General features: G+C 47.6%; 1 protein-coding gene across 10 annotated transcripts in view; it reads left to right on the top strand.

The window, feature by feature from the left end:
- The window catches only part of syne1b (spectrin repeat containing, nuclear envelope 1b), a 504,959-nt gene that overhangs the window by 47,284 nt on the left and 440,161 nt on the right, over nt 1-17,514 (top strand). For 8 of the 10 annotated variants that reach the window (XM_059648364.1, XM_059648368.1, XM_059648365.1 and 5 more), the window contains exon 1: nt 6,876-7,435. The exons of 1 other annotated variant lie outside the window; for it this stretch is intronic. In XM_059648364.1, coding sequence (XP_059504347.1) covers nt 7,357-7,435 — 79 coding nt within the window. In that variant the 5' untranslated portion in view covers nt 6,876-7,356. Of the gene's footprint in view, nt 1-6,874; nt 7,436-17,514 lie in introns of those variants that run through there. One more of the 10 variants, XM_059648370.1, reaches the window with a different exon arrangement.

Consider the following 17,514-nt stretch of genomic DNA (forward strand, 5'->3'; position numbering starts at 1 on the left):
TAAATTAAACTCCATCTATCACTCTTCAGCCCATTGACTCAATTGGTGAGGCGATTATTCCCAGTTTCTCCATTCTCTCCACAAAAGGAAGTTTGTCACCCCTGCAGTTATTTTAATGATTCTGTTCTGTGCTGTGATCAATGCATTCACATCTTCAATGGTTTATGTTCATATACCCGTAGGTCCCTGTACCTCTGCGTCACCTTTAGAGTTGTACTGTTTAATTTATAGTACCTTTATTCACTCTTCCTAACAAAATTAATCACTTCACATTTCCTGACATTGAATTTACCTGTCACTTAACTGCCCATTCTATCAATATGTCTATGATTTGGGAGGTTTGAGTCATAGGGAGCGGCTGAATAGGCTGAACTTTTTCACTGGTGCATTGAGGGTTGACCTTTTGCTTTTATTAATAGAGGGATCGAGTTCCGGAACCAAGAGGTTATGGTGAAGCTGTACAAAACTCTGGTGCAGCCACACTTGGAGTATTGTGTACAGTTCTGGTCACCGCATTGTAAGAAGGATGTGGAAGCTTTGGAAAGGGTGCAGAGGAGATTTACTAGGATGTTGCCTGGTATGGAGGGAAGGTCTTACAAGGAAAGGCTGAGGGACTTGAGGCTGTTTTCATCAGAGAGAAGAAGGTTGAGAGGTGACTTAATTGAGATATATAAAATAATCAGAGGGTCAGATATGGTGGATAGAGAGAGCCTTTTTCCTAGGATGGTGACGGCGAGCACGCGGGAACATAGCTTTAAATTGAGGGGTGAAAGATATAGCACAGATGTCAGAGGTAGTTTCTTTACTCAGAGAGTAGTAAGGGAATGGAACGCTTTGCCTGCAACGGTAGTAGATTCGCCAACTTTAGGTACATTTAAGTCGTCATTGGACAAGCTTATGGACGTACATGGAATAGTGTAGGTTAGATGGGCTTGAGATCGGTATGACAGGTCGGCACAACATTGAGGGCCGAAGGGCCTGTACTGTGCTGTAATGTTCTATGTTCTATGTTCTTACAGAGGTTTATAATATCATGAAGGGTATGGATAAGGTGAACAGCTGAAGTCTTTTCTCTAGGGTAGAGGAGTCCAAAACTAGAGAGCATAAGTTTAAGCTGAGAGGGGAAAATATTTAAAAGGGACCTGAGGGGCAATGTTTTCATGCAGAGGGTGGTTTGTATGTGGAATGGACTGCCAGAGAAAGTGGTGGAGACAGGTAAAGTTACAATATTTAAAAGACATTTGGACAGATACATGAATCGAAAAGGTTCAAGGTGATATGGGCCAAACACATGGCAAAGTGAACTAATTGAGTTAGGGAAGCTTGGTCGGCATCGACAAGTTGGACCAAAGGGTCTGTTTCTGTGTTGTATAACTCTACGATTCTTAAGAGATTCTCATCTTCCTGTTCTTGATTTGACTTGATTGGACTTGTTACAGTCACATGTACCAAGATACAGTGAAAAGTATTGTTTTGCGTACCAACTGGATCATACCTTACGTAAGTAATAGAACAGAATGCAGAATGTAGTGTTACAGCTACAGGTAGTTCTCCTATAACACAATAGTTGTGTTCTTCTGTGACCTTGTGCTATAGGAAATCACCATTGAGAATTGCATTGTAGGGAAATTTTAATAGAAAATCACACTACCCATACAGCAGAAGGTTTGCATTATCCAAACAGCTTCCACTATTCACCAATTTGCATTAATGAAATATGTGTTATGGTAGAAATACCTGTACAGAGAAGTTACAGAGGAAGATCAACTCTAATATACAATGGGTCCATGCATAATTCTGGTAACAGTGGAGAAGAAGTGCTGCTTAACCAACCTGAATGAATGAGAACATAAGACCTTGGAGTAGGTGTATGTCATTCACCCCCTTAAGCCCACCCTGCCATTCTGTTACATAGAATTATATAGAGTCATAGAATCCCTACAGTTTGGAAACAGGTCATTTTGTCCAACAAGTCCACACTGCCCCTCCGAAGAGCATCCCACACAGATCCACTCCCCTACCCCTGATTTCCTTATGTCTAACCCACCTAAACATCCCTGGGGACTATGGGCAATTTTGCATGGCCAATCCACCTAGCAGATCTGCCGCAGGCCCCAACTCACTCGTGCCCGTCCCTCACGGCCCTCATCTCCCTAAGCAGGGAAATTATGTTAAGCTTGTGTCGAACTGTGGCTAAACTACTTTACCAGTGCTGCACACAATTCTGACCTCCACTTTATAAAAGAGACAGCAGAAAGTGCCAGAATGACCTACGAGGATGATATTAGGACTGTGCTGTGGTGGACCTATGAGGAAGCACAGAAACAAAGGCTTGGGGATACTTTCTGCAGGAAGGAGGAAGCTGAGACAATAACTTTGAATAAGATGGAAGTAGAAGAAATATTTCCATTTGCAGGGGTGTCCAAAACTAAGGTTCATAAATATATAGAATGCAATGAGGAATTCACTTTTATGCAAGATGGTGGTGATGAATTGAAACTCATACCTCTTGCAGTGACTAAGGCACACAGGAGGTGTATGGCCTGAGATGAACACGAGGTGGAAATGAGTGGGAGATATGGAAATAGTACTGGCTGGAGGGTATTAAAATGAGGTTTGTGTGTTACACAAGGCATGCGTACTACCAGAGTAACAGAGAGAACTCCCCTGCTTTTAATTAGTTGTACTGTCCTCTCATTCTCCAAATGAGGAGGTATGTAGGACATTGATTTCAATATCTCAGTTGAAAGTCAACACACTCAACTCAGCCGTCCTCTTCCAGTGTTGCACAGAGAGTTTCAGCCACAACTTTTATACTCAGTTCCTCAAGTTGGTCTTGAACCCACAACCTGCTGATGAAGCAAGCATTAGCTTGGCGCATCTACCAGCACTGTCCCAAGGCTTGTACTTCAAATTGCTCTTTAAAAGCCAACCTCCTGGACATTCTAGCTTGTTTTCAGACTTTTTTAAACTTGCTCTTGGTAGCAGGATTCCCTCTCTGATAGAAGATCTTGTGAAGAAATCGAAACAGCAACTACAAGCTTAACATGCTGCACAATCTCTCACTGTTTACTAAAGTTCTAACTGAACTTCAGAGCTGAATGATATCAGTGTAATATGAACAAAAGGCTATTGAAATGGCTGTAACGTTTTAATATACCACAGCAATTAGAATGGGCTTGTTGTTCAATAACAATATGGAAAATGTGACACTTAATCTCAGCCATTTATTCTCAGTTTCCTGTTGCTTTACTGATTAAAATTGTTGCAGTAACTGGGGACCATGTATGTTGTGTTAATGTAGAGATATTTGCTTTGGAACAAAATATAAAATGACCCAATTGATGTTGTGTTGAAGTGCCAAATGTTGCAGACCCCAGATACCACACGAGGATGTCTCACCTTTTGGGAATAATTTGAGAGGGGTAGCTGGGTGATTGGAAGGGCTGTCAGGAGAGTGATGACCAGAACAGTGCCTCTTACACAGGCAGAAATGTAACTCCCAGAGGAATAGCTTCTTGCCTAAAGATCAGTGATAGTGTTCATTAGACACTAATTACTCCCTTCAAAGGAAGCATTAATCAGAAGCCATCTGAGGACATTATGCTGAAAAGGGGCTGTTATCCCCAGTGTCCTGGCTAGTAGTTACAACCCAATTCACATCACTGAAACAGATGACTTGAGGCTGGTGTGAACAATGATGACTGGGTCCCCATCATCTTCCTGCCTGCTCTGCCCCAATCCATTGTCTATAACATGGGTGGGTAAAGTGTGCACTAGCACCAACCCCCCCCCCCCCCCCCACCCCCCACCCCCAGGCCTATTAATTGCAATTGAGGACCTCAATCCATATCCACTGCCTAAGAGAGGTGGGCAGTGGAAGGAGAGTAAGAGTGGGAAAGCGGCAGTGACAATTCCACTCCCTGTCTCCCTGTCTGGCCTCCAAATCCTGCCCCCTGCTCCATGAAGTGCCTAATCCACCCCCAATCCATCGAAGAAGCCCCTTGTAGTGTCAGTGACTCTTTTCCTTGGGGCTGTTTACTTCCCAGTGGGTGGTAATGCAGAATCCTGCTACTGCTGCTGTCACTGTAGCTCTCAGGTACAGGTTTGACCAAGGGCTCAGGTCTGTCCTCAGCGTTTTACAGGCCATTCTCTTGTGCATTAAAATCAGAGTGGAGCGAGGAACTCTCTATCTCCTACACATTCCCACCTGAGGACAGTGGTCCTGACCTCTCACCTGCCTGACATGGCAGATCCCACATTTCGAGCCAGCACGAGAAGTGGGAGAGCATGGGGGGATTCCCAGTTTTTAGAATGCTGCTTCCCTTCTTCAGGATATAATACACAGCGATTTGTTGCTAGACCTTCGTGGTCTCCTCGACCCAATCTGAAGGTGGTTTCGAGCTGCCTTCTCCTCACTCGCCTCAATTTCCCATCTGTCCCTTTGGGTGCCCCTAAAGGTGAAAGGTCAGAGCATTCTGCCTCTTCCCCACCCCACAGTCAAAGAATTGGAAAGCCACATGAACCTGCTGGACTGTAACCTAGTGTCATGTGACTTCTGACTTTGTCCACCCCAATCCAACACTGGCACCTCCACATCATGAATTGGGAGGAAGTGAAATATTAGTCGGATGAAAGGAACAAAACCGGGTGTGTTACCTCACATTCGATTGAGGCACCAGAAAACAGCAAAGGCATACACACACCCATCGATCCTTACTAACATCTGAGGGGGTTGTGTCAAAATTGGGAGAGCTGTCTCGGACGAGTCAAGTACCAGCCTAACATTTTTGTACCCTCGGAATCATAGCTTACAGACAATGGCTGAGACACCACCAGACTCACTGACAAGACAGAGCTGGGATTCAGTCAAAATGAGTTGTCCCAGAAGCCCTCAACATTGATTCCCGATCCTATGATGTCTCATGGCATCAGGTCAAATATGGGCAAGTACACTTCCTGCTGGCTATCACCTACTGCATCCCTCCACCCCTCAGCTGATGAGTGAGGTTTTCCTCCTTGTTGGACACCATTTGAGGGAAGCACTGAGGATGGCAAGGGTACAGAATGTACTCTGGATGGGGCATTTCAATGTCTACCACCAAGAGTGGCTCGCAGCAGAACTACTGATTGAGCTGGTTGGATCCTAAAGGGCATAGCTGCCATACTGGGTCTGTGGCAGTTGGTGAGGGGAGTAATGCTGCTCTCTCCCTGACCTGACCTCATTGACCCCAGGCCTCAGGCTCTCCAGCAGCCAGAGGGCCTTGGCACTAAGAGTGGAGGCAGCCAGCCAAAGGTGGAAGGGACTGGTGGAGGGAGTGCATCTTGCGGGAAACACTATAATGGCCTGGGATCACAGGAACCCTGTTCCCTCCTGTGCACCAGGAAAATGAAGGTCCCATTAGCTGCGTACACCTTGGGGTGGATATTAATGCTGATTGGGGGGGGGGGGGGGGAATGGGGAGCGGGAGCTGGGCCTGCTGTCAGAGACTAGATTTCCCGCAGGTCTGACCAGAGGGAAGAGGCGCTGGGCGGAACAGAAGGGTCAGAGGGCAGTTTGGCAGGGTTGACAGGGCAGGTGGGAGGTCAGACACAAGAGGAGATCACAAGGGGGCTCGGAAGCCTTGAGTGGAGGGGAGCTGAAGTTAGTGATGACTGTCTGAAGACACTGGGCGAAACTGGATCCATCAGTTTGCTCCAGAAGCCCTCACTTCCCTTTAGCTGCTGGATTATGCAGGGCCCACTTCGATGTGGAGGCAACAGCCGAGTGGTATTGTAGCTGCTGTATTAATCCAGATACTTCAGTGATGCTCCAGGAACCTGGTTTTGAATCCTGCCATGGCAGATGGGGAACTAGGAACTTGGTATGAAAAAAATCTGGAATTAAGAGTCTAATGATGACCATTGCCAAATGCCATCTGCTTCACTAATGCCCCTTTAGGGACGGAAACTGCCATCCTTACCTGGTCTGGTCTACTTGTGACTCCCAACCCACAGCAATGTGGTTGACTCTCAACTGCCTGCTGGGCATTTAGGGATGGGCAGTAAATGCTGGCCTAGTTGATAAGGCAGTGATCCCCTGAATGAATTTTATAAAAAGCTGGCCAGCTATTTGGCATGGAGCCTTATTGCATTTAAATTGTCAGTACCCCCCCCCCCCCCCCCCGCTCCTTCTGAGAGTGGATCACCTGCTAAATATGGAAGTGGGGCAGGTTTGAGACAGAATTCAGACTTTTTAACATCCAGTGCCATTCCAAACCCTCTCATCTCTTGGAGTTAAAATCTCTGCCGTCCCAATCTCTGAAGATTTGTTCTGCATTACCTTGCAAACATTAAAGCTCATTCGTCTCTGGCGTTAGTGACTCAGAAGGTTAAAGTAATAACCACGTTTTCCCTATTTTATCGAGAAATTGAGTTGTTCCCAGGTCAGCTATGATCTAACAGAATGCAGGACAGCTTTGAGGGGCTGAATGGTCTCCCCCTGTTCTAAATTTATAAGAGCATCACAAGCATGAGGTGAAGCCATGAGTGCAGAGGGTAGTCAGGGCAAATTGTTCCTTTAATCGTCATTTGCATTAAATCATTGATGTAGCAGATACAGAAAGCAGTGTCTCTTGTCAGTTTGGGGATTATAAATGCTGCAGTCGTCCCAGGGCTCCCAGTTCACACATTCCGACCGTAGGAGCTGTATTCGTGACTGGCGTTAGTGCCACGTTTTGGATTTGATGTGTCAAAAAGGAAGACAGATGAAAGCAATGCATCAGTTTTTTTTTCTTTCGCGTGTGAAAATGCAGTTAGCGCTCGTTCTGCATTCCTGCTACAGGAGGCGCACTGTGGAAGCTTGCGGGCGCTACATCAAGGGGTGAATTCTGATGCAAATCCTGCTTGAGATGCTGCTTGTGTTCGAGCAGAGCTAATCACTGCAGCAGGAAGACTAGCTCGCTGTCAGTCTTGTTGCAGTCCGTGCTCAGGCTGTGTGTGTGTGTGCAAAAAGTCTGCTCAAGAGTTTCCGGACCAGTGTGATTGCCACGGTGAGAAGCGACAGTCTCCTTCAGGAAAGCTGGATTTTTTAATGCCTGTTGATTGCCTTTGAAGTGCGGGAAGAAGCTGCAGTGAAAGTGCAATAAGGTACCCGGTGTAACGGGAAAGTGGGGTTTTGGCACCAGGCGCCTTTGGAACTGGAGGGGGCGAGAGAGAGAGAGAGCCAGGAATTAAAAATCCCACCCTGCACATGTCTGGGCTCGCTCTGCCTTTAGTCGAGCGGGGCAAGGAACGGAGGACATTCCCGCAGAATCAACCCCCTTCAGGGACCATCGAGATAAAAAGCCTGATTCATTACAAGATGCGTCACACATAATGGCTAACTGCAAGGGAGTCTCTGGCAAGAGGCTGACATCACTGAACCTAGTGACTGGGTTCCTTCAGTATCTCCACGGTAAGTTGTCAACACTGGCCGCCTCTTGGCATCAGGGACGCATCAGGACCTGGCGTCCTCTCAGCCAGAGCAGTTGGAAGATGCGGTGATGAGTGAATGCTGTAGGTGTGCACAGCGCTTCTTCAGTACCATTGCAGTTTTACAGTCTGCATGCATGCCCCACTTAAAATACAAACCAAACGTCGCGAACTAAGGACGGGAATGGGTCAGCGCTTAATGTAGCCCGGCCTTTTGGTTTATTTTTAAAACCCAGGTCCTCAGTGTGACAGACAGAAAAGTGCAAAGTGGAGCTGGAGTGAGTTGTTAGAATCAGGAGGTATCACTGAACCTAGTGGTGTTTTATTCCTGGACACTGGATGCAGTGTTCCCTTCCCTTCTGATCCCGACAGAAGCCTCACTAACACACCAGGCCAAAAGGCTTGAGCAATTTTGTTTGTTTTCACTAACTCATTGAAGTATCAGCATAGCCCCCGGCTACAGTGCTGATGTGAACTCACCCTCCTATGGGTTTTGTAGGCCCTCGTGCTATTTGGATGGTGCTCCTGGACCTACAAAGTATTACTCACGTTTTAAATGAAGGGTCAGTCAGGAACCATGCTTGTTCCCTCTGCATCATCAGCTCATCCACTGTCCCTCTCCCACCTCACACAGAGTCCTGTCTATCCACTCCTCCATGCTTACAGAATCAAGGCTCCCGGATTGATGGTGCTTTGATTTTAAAATCCTCATCTTCGTTTTCAAGCCCCTCTACACCTTTGCCCATCCTTATATCTGTGAATGTGTTCAACACCCCACAATCAACACTCTGGCGTCTTTCATTTCTCACACTTCAATGTCTTCACCACAGGTAGCCCCAGGCTGAGGAATTCCCTCCCTTTGCCCATCCAAATGTCTACATCCTTTTTTAAAAATTTGTTCACAGGATGTAGGTGTCACTAGCTCGGTCAGCACTTGTTGCCCATCCCTAATTACCCAGCAGGAAGTTGAGAGTCAACCACATTGCTGTGAGTCTGGAGGCTACACATGGTAAGGATGGCAGATTTCCTTCCCTAAAAATGAATTAGTGAATCAGGTGGGTTTAATTCTCAATGGCTGCACTGTCATCATAAGACCCTCAATGCCAGGTTTTTCTTGAATTCAAATTTCACCATCTGCCATCGTGAGATTTGAACCGAGGGTCTCTAGATTAATAGTCTAAAATAATACCACTAGCCCATTTTCTCCCACTAGTTAACAAAATGAGACCATCTCTCTGCTCTTGTAAAAGATGCTTCTACAGCTTGTTCCCTTCATGGGTCAGTGTCTTATTTTGTCTGATTGTACTCCTGTGAAGCAGGAGGGATGGATTACAAAAGTGCTATATGAATGCAAGTTGTTGATCCCATAGAGTGGAGGAACCAAGAAGGAATATAGGGTGGTGGTGTGGGGGTAGGGATGTGGGGATGGGGAAGGAAGTTTGTGACATTTCAGTCATGTTGAGGTTGGCCAACTTGGACTTTTGAGGGTTCCCTGTGCTCTGCTGGCAGGAACCTCTGATGCTCGCTTCCTAGTCCAGCTCACCAGTCCGCAGGGATTCTGTGTGTGGCCTAGGAGTTTTAGTGGCTCAGCAACTCCAGCTCCCATCCAATTCCTCTTCCCTGAATGATGGCAAAAGCCCCAGTTTGATTGCCAGACTCCCTCTCCCACCTTATGTCCATGTCCTGCTCTGCCCTCCCACCCCTCTGCAACTCTTCAGTTGTCTGCTCTTGTCTTCAACACCCGTTCACCTTATGAGTAGGTGGCTCAGAGCTCAGTATGATAGACATGACATCTTCTGGTTTCTGTGACTGAGAAGCTTCAGCTTACCTTTCTAACTCTCCCATTCATGTGGTGTCTGAATTCTAAGATCATTCTGTCTCATGTACAGAGAGCTACACTCACGAGGATGAAGGGTCGGTGTTAGACTACTGGCTCCACAGGGCACTTGAGCACAGCTCAAAACAGTCACTATTGTGGGTAAGAGAGATAATGGGAACTGCAGATGCTGGAGAATTCCAAGATAATAAAATGTGAGGATGGATGAACACAGCAGGCCAAGCAGCATCTCAGGAGCACAAAAGCTGACGTTTCGGGCCTAGACCCTTCATCAGAGAGGGGGATGGGGAGAGGGAACTGGAATAAGTAGGGAGAGAGGGGGAGGCGGACCGAAGATGGAGAGTAAAGAAGATAGGTGGAGAGAGTATAGGTGGGGAGGTAGGGAGGAGATAGGTCAGTCCAGGGAAGACGGACAGGTCAAGGAGGTGGGATGAGGTTAGTAGGTAGCTGGGGGTGCGGCTTGGGGTGGGAGGAAGGGATGGGTGAGAGGAAGAACCGGTTAGGGAGGCAGAGACAGGTTGGACTGGTTTTGGGATGCAGTGGGTGGGGGGGAAGAGCTGGACTGGTTGTGTGGTGCAGTGGGGGGAGGGGACGAACTGGGCTGGTTTAGGGATGCAGTAGGGGAAGGGGAGATTTTGAAACTGGTGAAGTCCACATTGATACCATTAGGCTGCAGGGTTCCCAGGCGGAATATGAGTTGCTGTTCCTGCAACCTTCAGGTGGCATCATTGTGGCAGTGCAGGAGGCCCATGATGGACATGTCATCAAGAGAATGGGAGGTTCCGCCGACGGAACCCCGCCCACGGCCGACGCCGACGGAACCCCGCCCATGGCTGATGGAACTCCGCCCATGGCTGACGACCTCATCGCTCCGCCCACAACCTCCACAGCCTGCAACCCCAGAGGAGACAGCCACACTGAGCCCTGCCGCATCTTCACCATCCCCCCAGACCTCCCACTGACTGAGGACGAACGGTCAGTCCTTAGTAAGGGGCTCACCTTTGTCCCCCTACAACCACACATCAACGACTACCAGTCACGGTTGGACATAGAGCAGTTTTTCCGCCGTCTTCGCCTCCATGCCTACTTCTTCAACCGGGAACCTAACCCTCCTTCCACTGACCCCTTCACCCGCTTCCAACACAAGTCCTCCTCCTGGACACCACCCCCAGGCCTCCTACCCTCCCTCGACCTCTTCATCTCCAACTGCCGTCGAGACATTAACCGCCTCAACCTCTCCACCCCTCTCACCCACTCCAACCTCTCCCCCGCAGAACGGGCAGCCCTCCGCTCCCTCCGCTCCAACCCCAACCTCACCATCAAACCCGCAGACAAGGGTGGCGCAGTGGTAGTATGGCGCACTGACCTCTACATCGCCGAGGCCAGACGCCAACTCTCCGACACCACCTCCTACCGCCCCCTCGATCATGACCCCACACCCGAGCACCAAACCATCATCTCCAACACCATTCACGACCTCATCACCTCAGGGGACCTCCCACCCACAGCCTCCAACCTCATTGTTCCCCAACCCCGCACGGCCCGTTTCTATCTCCTTCCCAAAATCCACAAACCTGCCTGCCCTGGTCGACCCATCGTCTCAGCCTGCTCCTGCCCCACCGAACTCATCTCCACCTATCTGGACTCCATTTTCTCCCATTTGGTCCAGGAACTCCCCACCTACGTCCGTGACACCACCCACGCCCTCCACCTCCTCCAGGACTTCCAATTCCCTGGCCCCCAACACCTCATATTCACCATGGACGTCCAGTCCCTATACACCTGCATTCCGCATGGAGATGGCCTCAAGGCCCTCCGCTTCTTCCTGTCCCGCAGGCCCGACCAGTCCCCCTCCACCGACACTCTCATCCGCCTAGCTGAACTCGTCCTCACCCTCAACAACTTCTCTTTTGACTCCTCCCACTTCCTACAGACTAAGGGGGTGGCCATGGGCACCCGCATGGGCCCCAGCTATGCCTGCCTCTTTGTAGGTTACGTGGAACAGTCCCTCTTCCGCACCTACACAGGCCCCAAACCCCAGCTCTTCCTCCGGTACATTGATGACTGTATCAGCGCCGCCTCTTGCTCCCCGGAGGAGCTCGAACAGTTCATCCACTTCACCAACACCTTCCACCCCAACCTTCAGTTCACCTGGGCCATCTCCAGCACATCCCTCACCTTCCTGGAGCTCTCAGTCTCCATCTCAGGCAACCAGCTTGTAACTGATGTCCATTTCAAGCCCACCGACTCCCACAGCTACCTAGAATACACCTCCTCCCAGCCACCCTCCTGCAAAAATTCCATCCCCTATTCCCAATTCCTCCGCCTCCGCCGCATCTGCTCCCACGATAAGACATTCCACTCCCGCACATCCCAGATGTCCAAGTTCTTTAAGGACCGCAACTTTCCCCCCACAGTGATCGAGAACACCCTTGACCGCATCTCCCGTATTTCCCGCAACACATTCCTCACACCCCGCCCCCGGCACAACCGCCCAAGAGGATCCCCCTCGTTCTCACACACCACCCTACCAACCTCCGGATACAACGCATCATTCTCCGACACTTTCGCCATTTACAATCCGACCCCACCACCCAAGACATTTTTCCATCCCCACCCCTGTCTGCTTTCCGGAGAGACCACTCTCTCCGTGACTCCCTTGTTCGCTCCACACTGCCCTCCAACCCCACCACACCCAGCACCTTCCCCTGCAACCGCAGGAAATGCTACACTTGCCCCCACACCTCCTCCCTCACCCCTATCCCAGGCCCCAAGATGACATTCCACATTAAGCAGAGGTTCACCTGCACATCTGCCAATGTGATATACTGCATCCACTGTACCCGGTGTGGCTTCCTCTACATTGGGGAAACCAAGCGGAGGCTTGGAGACCGCTTTGCAGAACACCTCCGCTCAGTTCGCAACAAACAACTGCACCTCCCAGTCGCAAACCATTTCCACTCCCCCTCCCATTCTCTAGATGACATGTCCATCATGGGCCTCCTGCAGTGCCACAATGATGCCACCCGAAGGTTGCAGGAACAGCAACTCATATTCCACCTGGGAACCCTGCAGCCTAATGGTATCAATGTGGACTTCACCAGTTTCAAAATCTCCCCTTCCCCTACTGCATCCCTAAACCAGCCCAGTTCGTCCCCTCCCCCCACTGCACCACACAACCAGCCCAGCTCTTCCCCCCCACCCACTGCATCCCAAAACCAGTCCAACCTGTCTCTGCCTCCCTAACCGGTTCTTCCTCTCACCCATCCCTTCCTCCCACCCCAAGCCGCACCCCCATCTACCTACTAACCTCATCCCACCTCCTTGACCTGTCCGTCTTCCCTGGACTGACCTATCCCCTCCCTACCTCCCCACCTATACTCTCTCCACCTATCTTCTTTACTCTCCATCTTCGGTCCGCCTCCCCCTCTCTCCCTATTTATTCCAGTTCCTGCTCCCCATCCCCCTCTCTGATGAAGGGTCTAGGCCCGAAACATCAGCTTTTGTGCTCCTGAGATGCTGCTTGGCCTGCTGTGTTCATCCAGCCTCACATTTTATTATCTTACTATTGTGGGTAATACTGTTTCATTACTGCTAGAATTGCTGACCAGTGGTTCATGGCTACTCAGCTATGGCTTCTACCAAGGTATTGCAAAAGCCAGAAGCATTATGGTGTGTGACAGAGCCAGGAATTGTTACGACCCAGCTGGAAATGTACACTCACTCTTGTACCCTACAACTCCTGATGTGACCTCCATATGTTAATGATTGAATCAATATATGTTAATTTTCCCACCTACCTGTTTGATGAACTCAGGTTAACTGATCAGATTCTTACACTTAACAGGAATGATTGTTTATTAGATGAAAATATGTTCCAGCCAGAGGTGACCAGAACTCTAGACCTCTTCAAAATCCGCTCCCCCCCCAACACACGCACACACACACACACACACACACACACACACACACACACACACACACACACACACACACACACACACACACAGTTCACAGTCAAAACATAGATGTTCTGACTGGAGGAAGAGATATTGGGAAATCACAGTACAATAGCACCAGTAGGTAGGCATTGGTAAGGTGTTCCCTTTTCTCCTTAAGACTCTCTGTTCTCTGATTTATTTTGCTCGCTACATAGTTTCGCCGGCAGCTTGGCATTTGTGGGGTGGGTGGGAGAGGGGCAGTAAGAAACGGATTAAATGCTCCTGTCTTTCAGGTTCCTTCAGTTCTTTGCTGGAGATTTGGGGATTTGCACGTTAATTGGTCAACTGGTTTGAGGCAGTAGCTCATAGTAAATGATGGGAGAAAGTAAGTGTCTGTCTCTAGGCTCCAGTTATATTTTGCTACTGCTTCTTCCAGTGTGGAGATCTTAGACTTCTGTATTGTTCACACACAGCAAATGTTCAGCGGCCGACAGCCCATCTAAAGGGCGATTGTCAGGCTGATGACCTCAATTGTTTATAATTGCACAAACCAATCAGCAATCTGTTGCTGGTCGAAACTTACTCATTACACCCTGGTACCACGTCACCTTATCACTCCTCCCCCACCCGTTGCAAAGCACAGTATAAACACAGCTTGCAAGGAGTTCCAGTAATTAGATTTTAAAAGTGCAACAATTCCTTCCACAGTCTTTTGGCCTGAAAAACAGTGCTTTGCTGTTTTAGTCTACGATCAAAAATAAAGAAAGTTAAAAGGTGTGGCCTTTACGTAGTAGTAATCTACAGACTGCACAAATTTCATCATGGAGGCTGGAAAATCTAAACTTGATAAATGATTATATCGGAAATGGGAAGTTAGTTTAAATGATAGAATGGGCTGATCGCCCATCTTGTTTAGAGATTCTTTAGGGAAAGACATTTGCTGTCTTTAACTGGAATTCAAGACTGACATCAATGTGATTGACCTTTAAATCTATTGAAAATGACCTAGCAAGCCAGTCAGTTCAGGACAATTAAGTAATAGCCTGGGTAATAATTAAGGCCAAGTGTGCCACATTTATTAATTCTGCAATCATTATTGCCTCTACTGAACTGAAAGTCTATAGAGCAATGGTCCTGCCCACTCTGCTCTCCAGGTCCGAGACTTGGATTGTGTAGCAGTGTCGTGCCAAGAAAATCAAGCACTTTCACATGCATTGTCTTCAAAAACACCTGACTTCAAATGACAGGGACAAATACCAGACACTGAAACACTCACCTGAACCTGGTATGGCCATCATATTGAGACAGTCACAATTGAATGGGATGTGGTCCCATAACCAGAATGTCTGGCGCCCCCTGACAGAATCGAAGCGTCTCTGGAGGTCTCGAGTTTGGGGTGTGCTCCCGTGGTGATTAAAGGAAGCACTACTTGGACACTCTGAACGCATCACCTGGTCACCCAGCAGTTTGCAGCAGGACCTTAAGGTATTTCTTCAGCAGTACCTGTTGAAACGTGAGCAAACCTCCAGATGCTGAAAAAGGTCATGTCTGCCTTGAAGGTGGAAGAAGGTTGTCAGTACAATCCGTGGTTTGTTATTAAATCTACATTTAGTCATTTCTCTGCTCATTCTGTGATTTAGTCGGTTTATTGTTACTTTTGCAGCTTTAACCTGTCCTCTTTTATTGTAAGAAATTATATAACAGCCAGAAATCTCTTGTGAGGCACCTTGTCACACAGTAGAATTCTTACAGCGCAGAAAGAGCCCTTTCGGCCCAGCACTGGCCCTCCAAAGAAGATCCCCTCACCCCATAACTCCACATTTTCCATGGATAACCCACCTAGCCTGCACACCATGGAAAATTTAGCATGGCCAATCCACCCTAGCCTGCACTTCTTTGGACTGTGGGAGGAAACCAGAGCACCCGGAGGAAACCCACGCACACACGAAGAGAACGTGCAAACTCCACACAGACGGTCACCTGAGGGTGGAATTGAACTGGGCCCCTGACACTCTGTGGCAGCAGTGCTAAGCATTGAGCGACTGTACTGTCCCACCTGGTTTCTGAGTGTTCAGTTATTCTACTATGTACTACACAACAGTCACATCAGAACAAATCTGTTCAAGATCAGAGAGTTACCACCAGGCTGAGGCTATCGATTGAGACAATGAATGTTGTATTAGAATAAATATCTAAGAGTTTGATATGTTTTCAGATAGTTAGGGGCAGAGGGAGACTGATGGAAGTAAGATGCAGTGATCTTACTAATGTTAGAGCTGATAGAAGGACCAGATCCAGCTCATGGTCTCTAACTTCTTCTCAAATTTATAAAAGTCTCCAAAAGGTCTGTGAAAAAAAGTGTTGCTTTCTCCAGTCGAAGCTGTTTGTAACAGGAATTATTTCTGGGCCTGTTATTTTTATCTCTTGCCATCTTACTGTTTTATTATCAAGGGAATCACTTGCTTTCTTTTATTTTTCGCTTACTAACACTGTCCAAAAGGAAATTTTTTACTGCTCCCAGTATCTCTTATTTGATCAAAAAGTAGACTTTTGGAAACATTTTGACTTAGATGTTTTTAAAGCCCCCATTCACATTTAAGAAGTGAAAGCGGGTAAACTCAAAGCTGTTTTCTGAATAAGTGGCCAACTGATGGATCAGACTCCTTTGTGATATTCTGGAAACGTACATTGTTGATTCAATGAAATGCCAATTAGCTAGGTTTCTTGCAGAAAATGCTATTTTGGGACGCAGTATATGAACAACTTGAGACGTGACATAGGTACAAAGCAAAAAAACTTACATTTAGGTAGCACCATTCACAACCATTCAGGCTTTCAAAGCACTTTTCTGCTTTGCAATGTAGGGAAACAAGGCAGCCAGTATGTGTAAACCAAGGTCATATGAACAACAATTAAATGCCTGTTTTAGATATTGGTTGAGGAATTCTTGCTGATCGTACATCATTGCTCATTTTTGAAGAGCAGCTTTGGGATTATCAACGTCCACGTTAGAGGTTGGAATGTGGTTTGGTTTCACACCTTGAATGAAGGACAGTGCCTCCAACAATGTAGTGCTCCCTCTGTACCACTCTGGAGTGTCAGCCTTGCGCTGGAGTGGGTCTTGAACCCATGACTGTAAGAGGAATGATATCGTTTCTTCAGGTATCATTACTGAGCGTTTGTACGGTCAGCAAGAATTCCTCAACCAATATCTAAAACAGGCATTTAATTATTGTTCATATGACCTTGGTGTACACGTACTGGCTGCCTTGTTTCCCTACATTGCAAAGCAGGAAAGTGCTTTGAAAGCCTGAATGGTTGTGAATGGTGCTACCTAAATGCAAGTTTTTTTGCTTTGTATCTATGTCAGGTCTTGGTGACATCAGAACACATGGGACTGGAGCCTCGTTCTGTAGCGCTCCAGAGAGGAGGTCTTGTCTTATCATCCTCCTAATATAGTTATGTTCAATAAAGCCTGCTCCTGTTCACTCACAAGAGTATAGAACTCACATGGATTCATTGTCATAGAGTCATAGACACGGAAGCAGACTCTTCAGTTCAACTCGTAAATGCTGACTAGATGTTTTAAGTTAATCTAACCCCATTTGCTAGCATTTGGCCCATATCCCGCTATACCCTTCCCATTTATATATATACCCATTCAGATGCCTTTCAAATGTTGTACCAGCCTCCGCCACCTCCTCTGACAGCTCATTCCATACATGCATCACCTTTTTCTGCGTGAAAATGTTGCCCCTCAGGTCCCTTCTAAATTTTTCCCCTCTCACCTTCAACCTGTGTCCTCTAGTTTTGTGCTCCTCTGCCCTGGGGTAAAGATTTAGGCTATTCACCCTATCCATACCGCTCATGAGGTTATAAACTTCTATAAGGTCACCCTTCAGCCTCCAACACTCCAGAGAAAATAGCCCCAGCCTACTCAGCCTCTTTCTGTAGCTCAAACCCTCCAACCCTGGCAACTTGAACCATTTCAAGTTTCATAACATCTTTCCTATAACAGGGAGACCAGAATTGAATTCAGTATTTAAAATGTGGCCTAGCCAATGTTGGGTACAGCCACAACATGACCTCCCATCTCCTATACTCAATGCACTGACCAATAAAGGCAAGCATACCAAATGCCTTCTTTACCATCCTGTCTACCTGTGACTCCCCTTTCATAGAACCAGGTGCCTGCACTCCACAGTCTATTTGTTAGGTAACAATCCCCTGGACCTTAACATAGAGTGTATAAGTCCTGCCCTGATTTGCTTCTCCAAAATGCAG

This window comes from Stegostoma tigrinum, chromosome 9, assembly GCF_030684315.1.
Source record: "Stegostoma tigrinum isolate sSteTig4 chromosome 9, sSteTig4.hap1, whole genome shotgun sequence".
Lineage (NCBI taxonomy): Eukaryota > Metazoa > Chordata > Chondrichthyes > Orectolobiformes > Stegostomatidae > Stegostoma > Stegostoma tigrinum.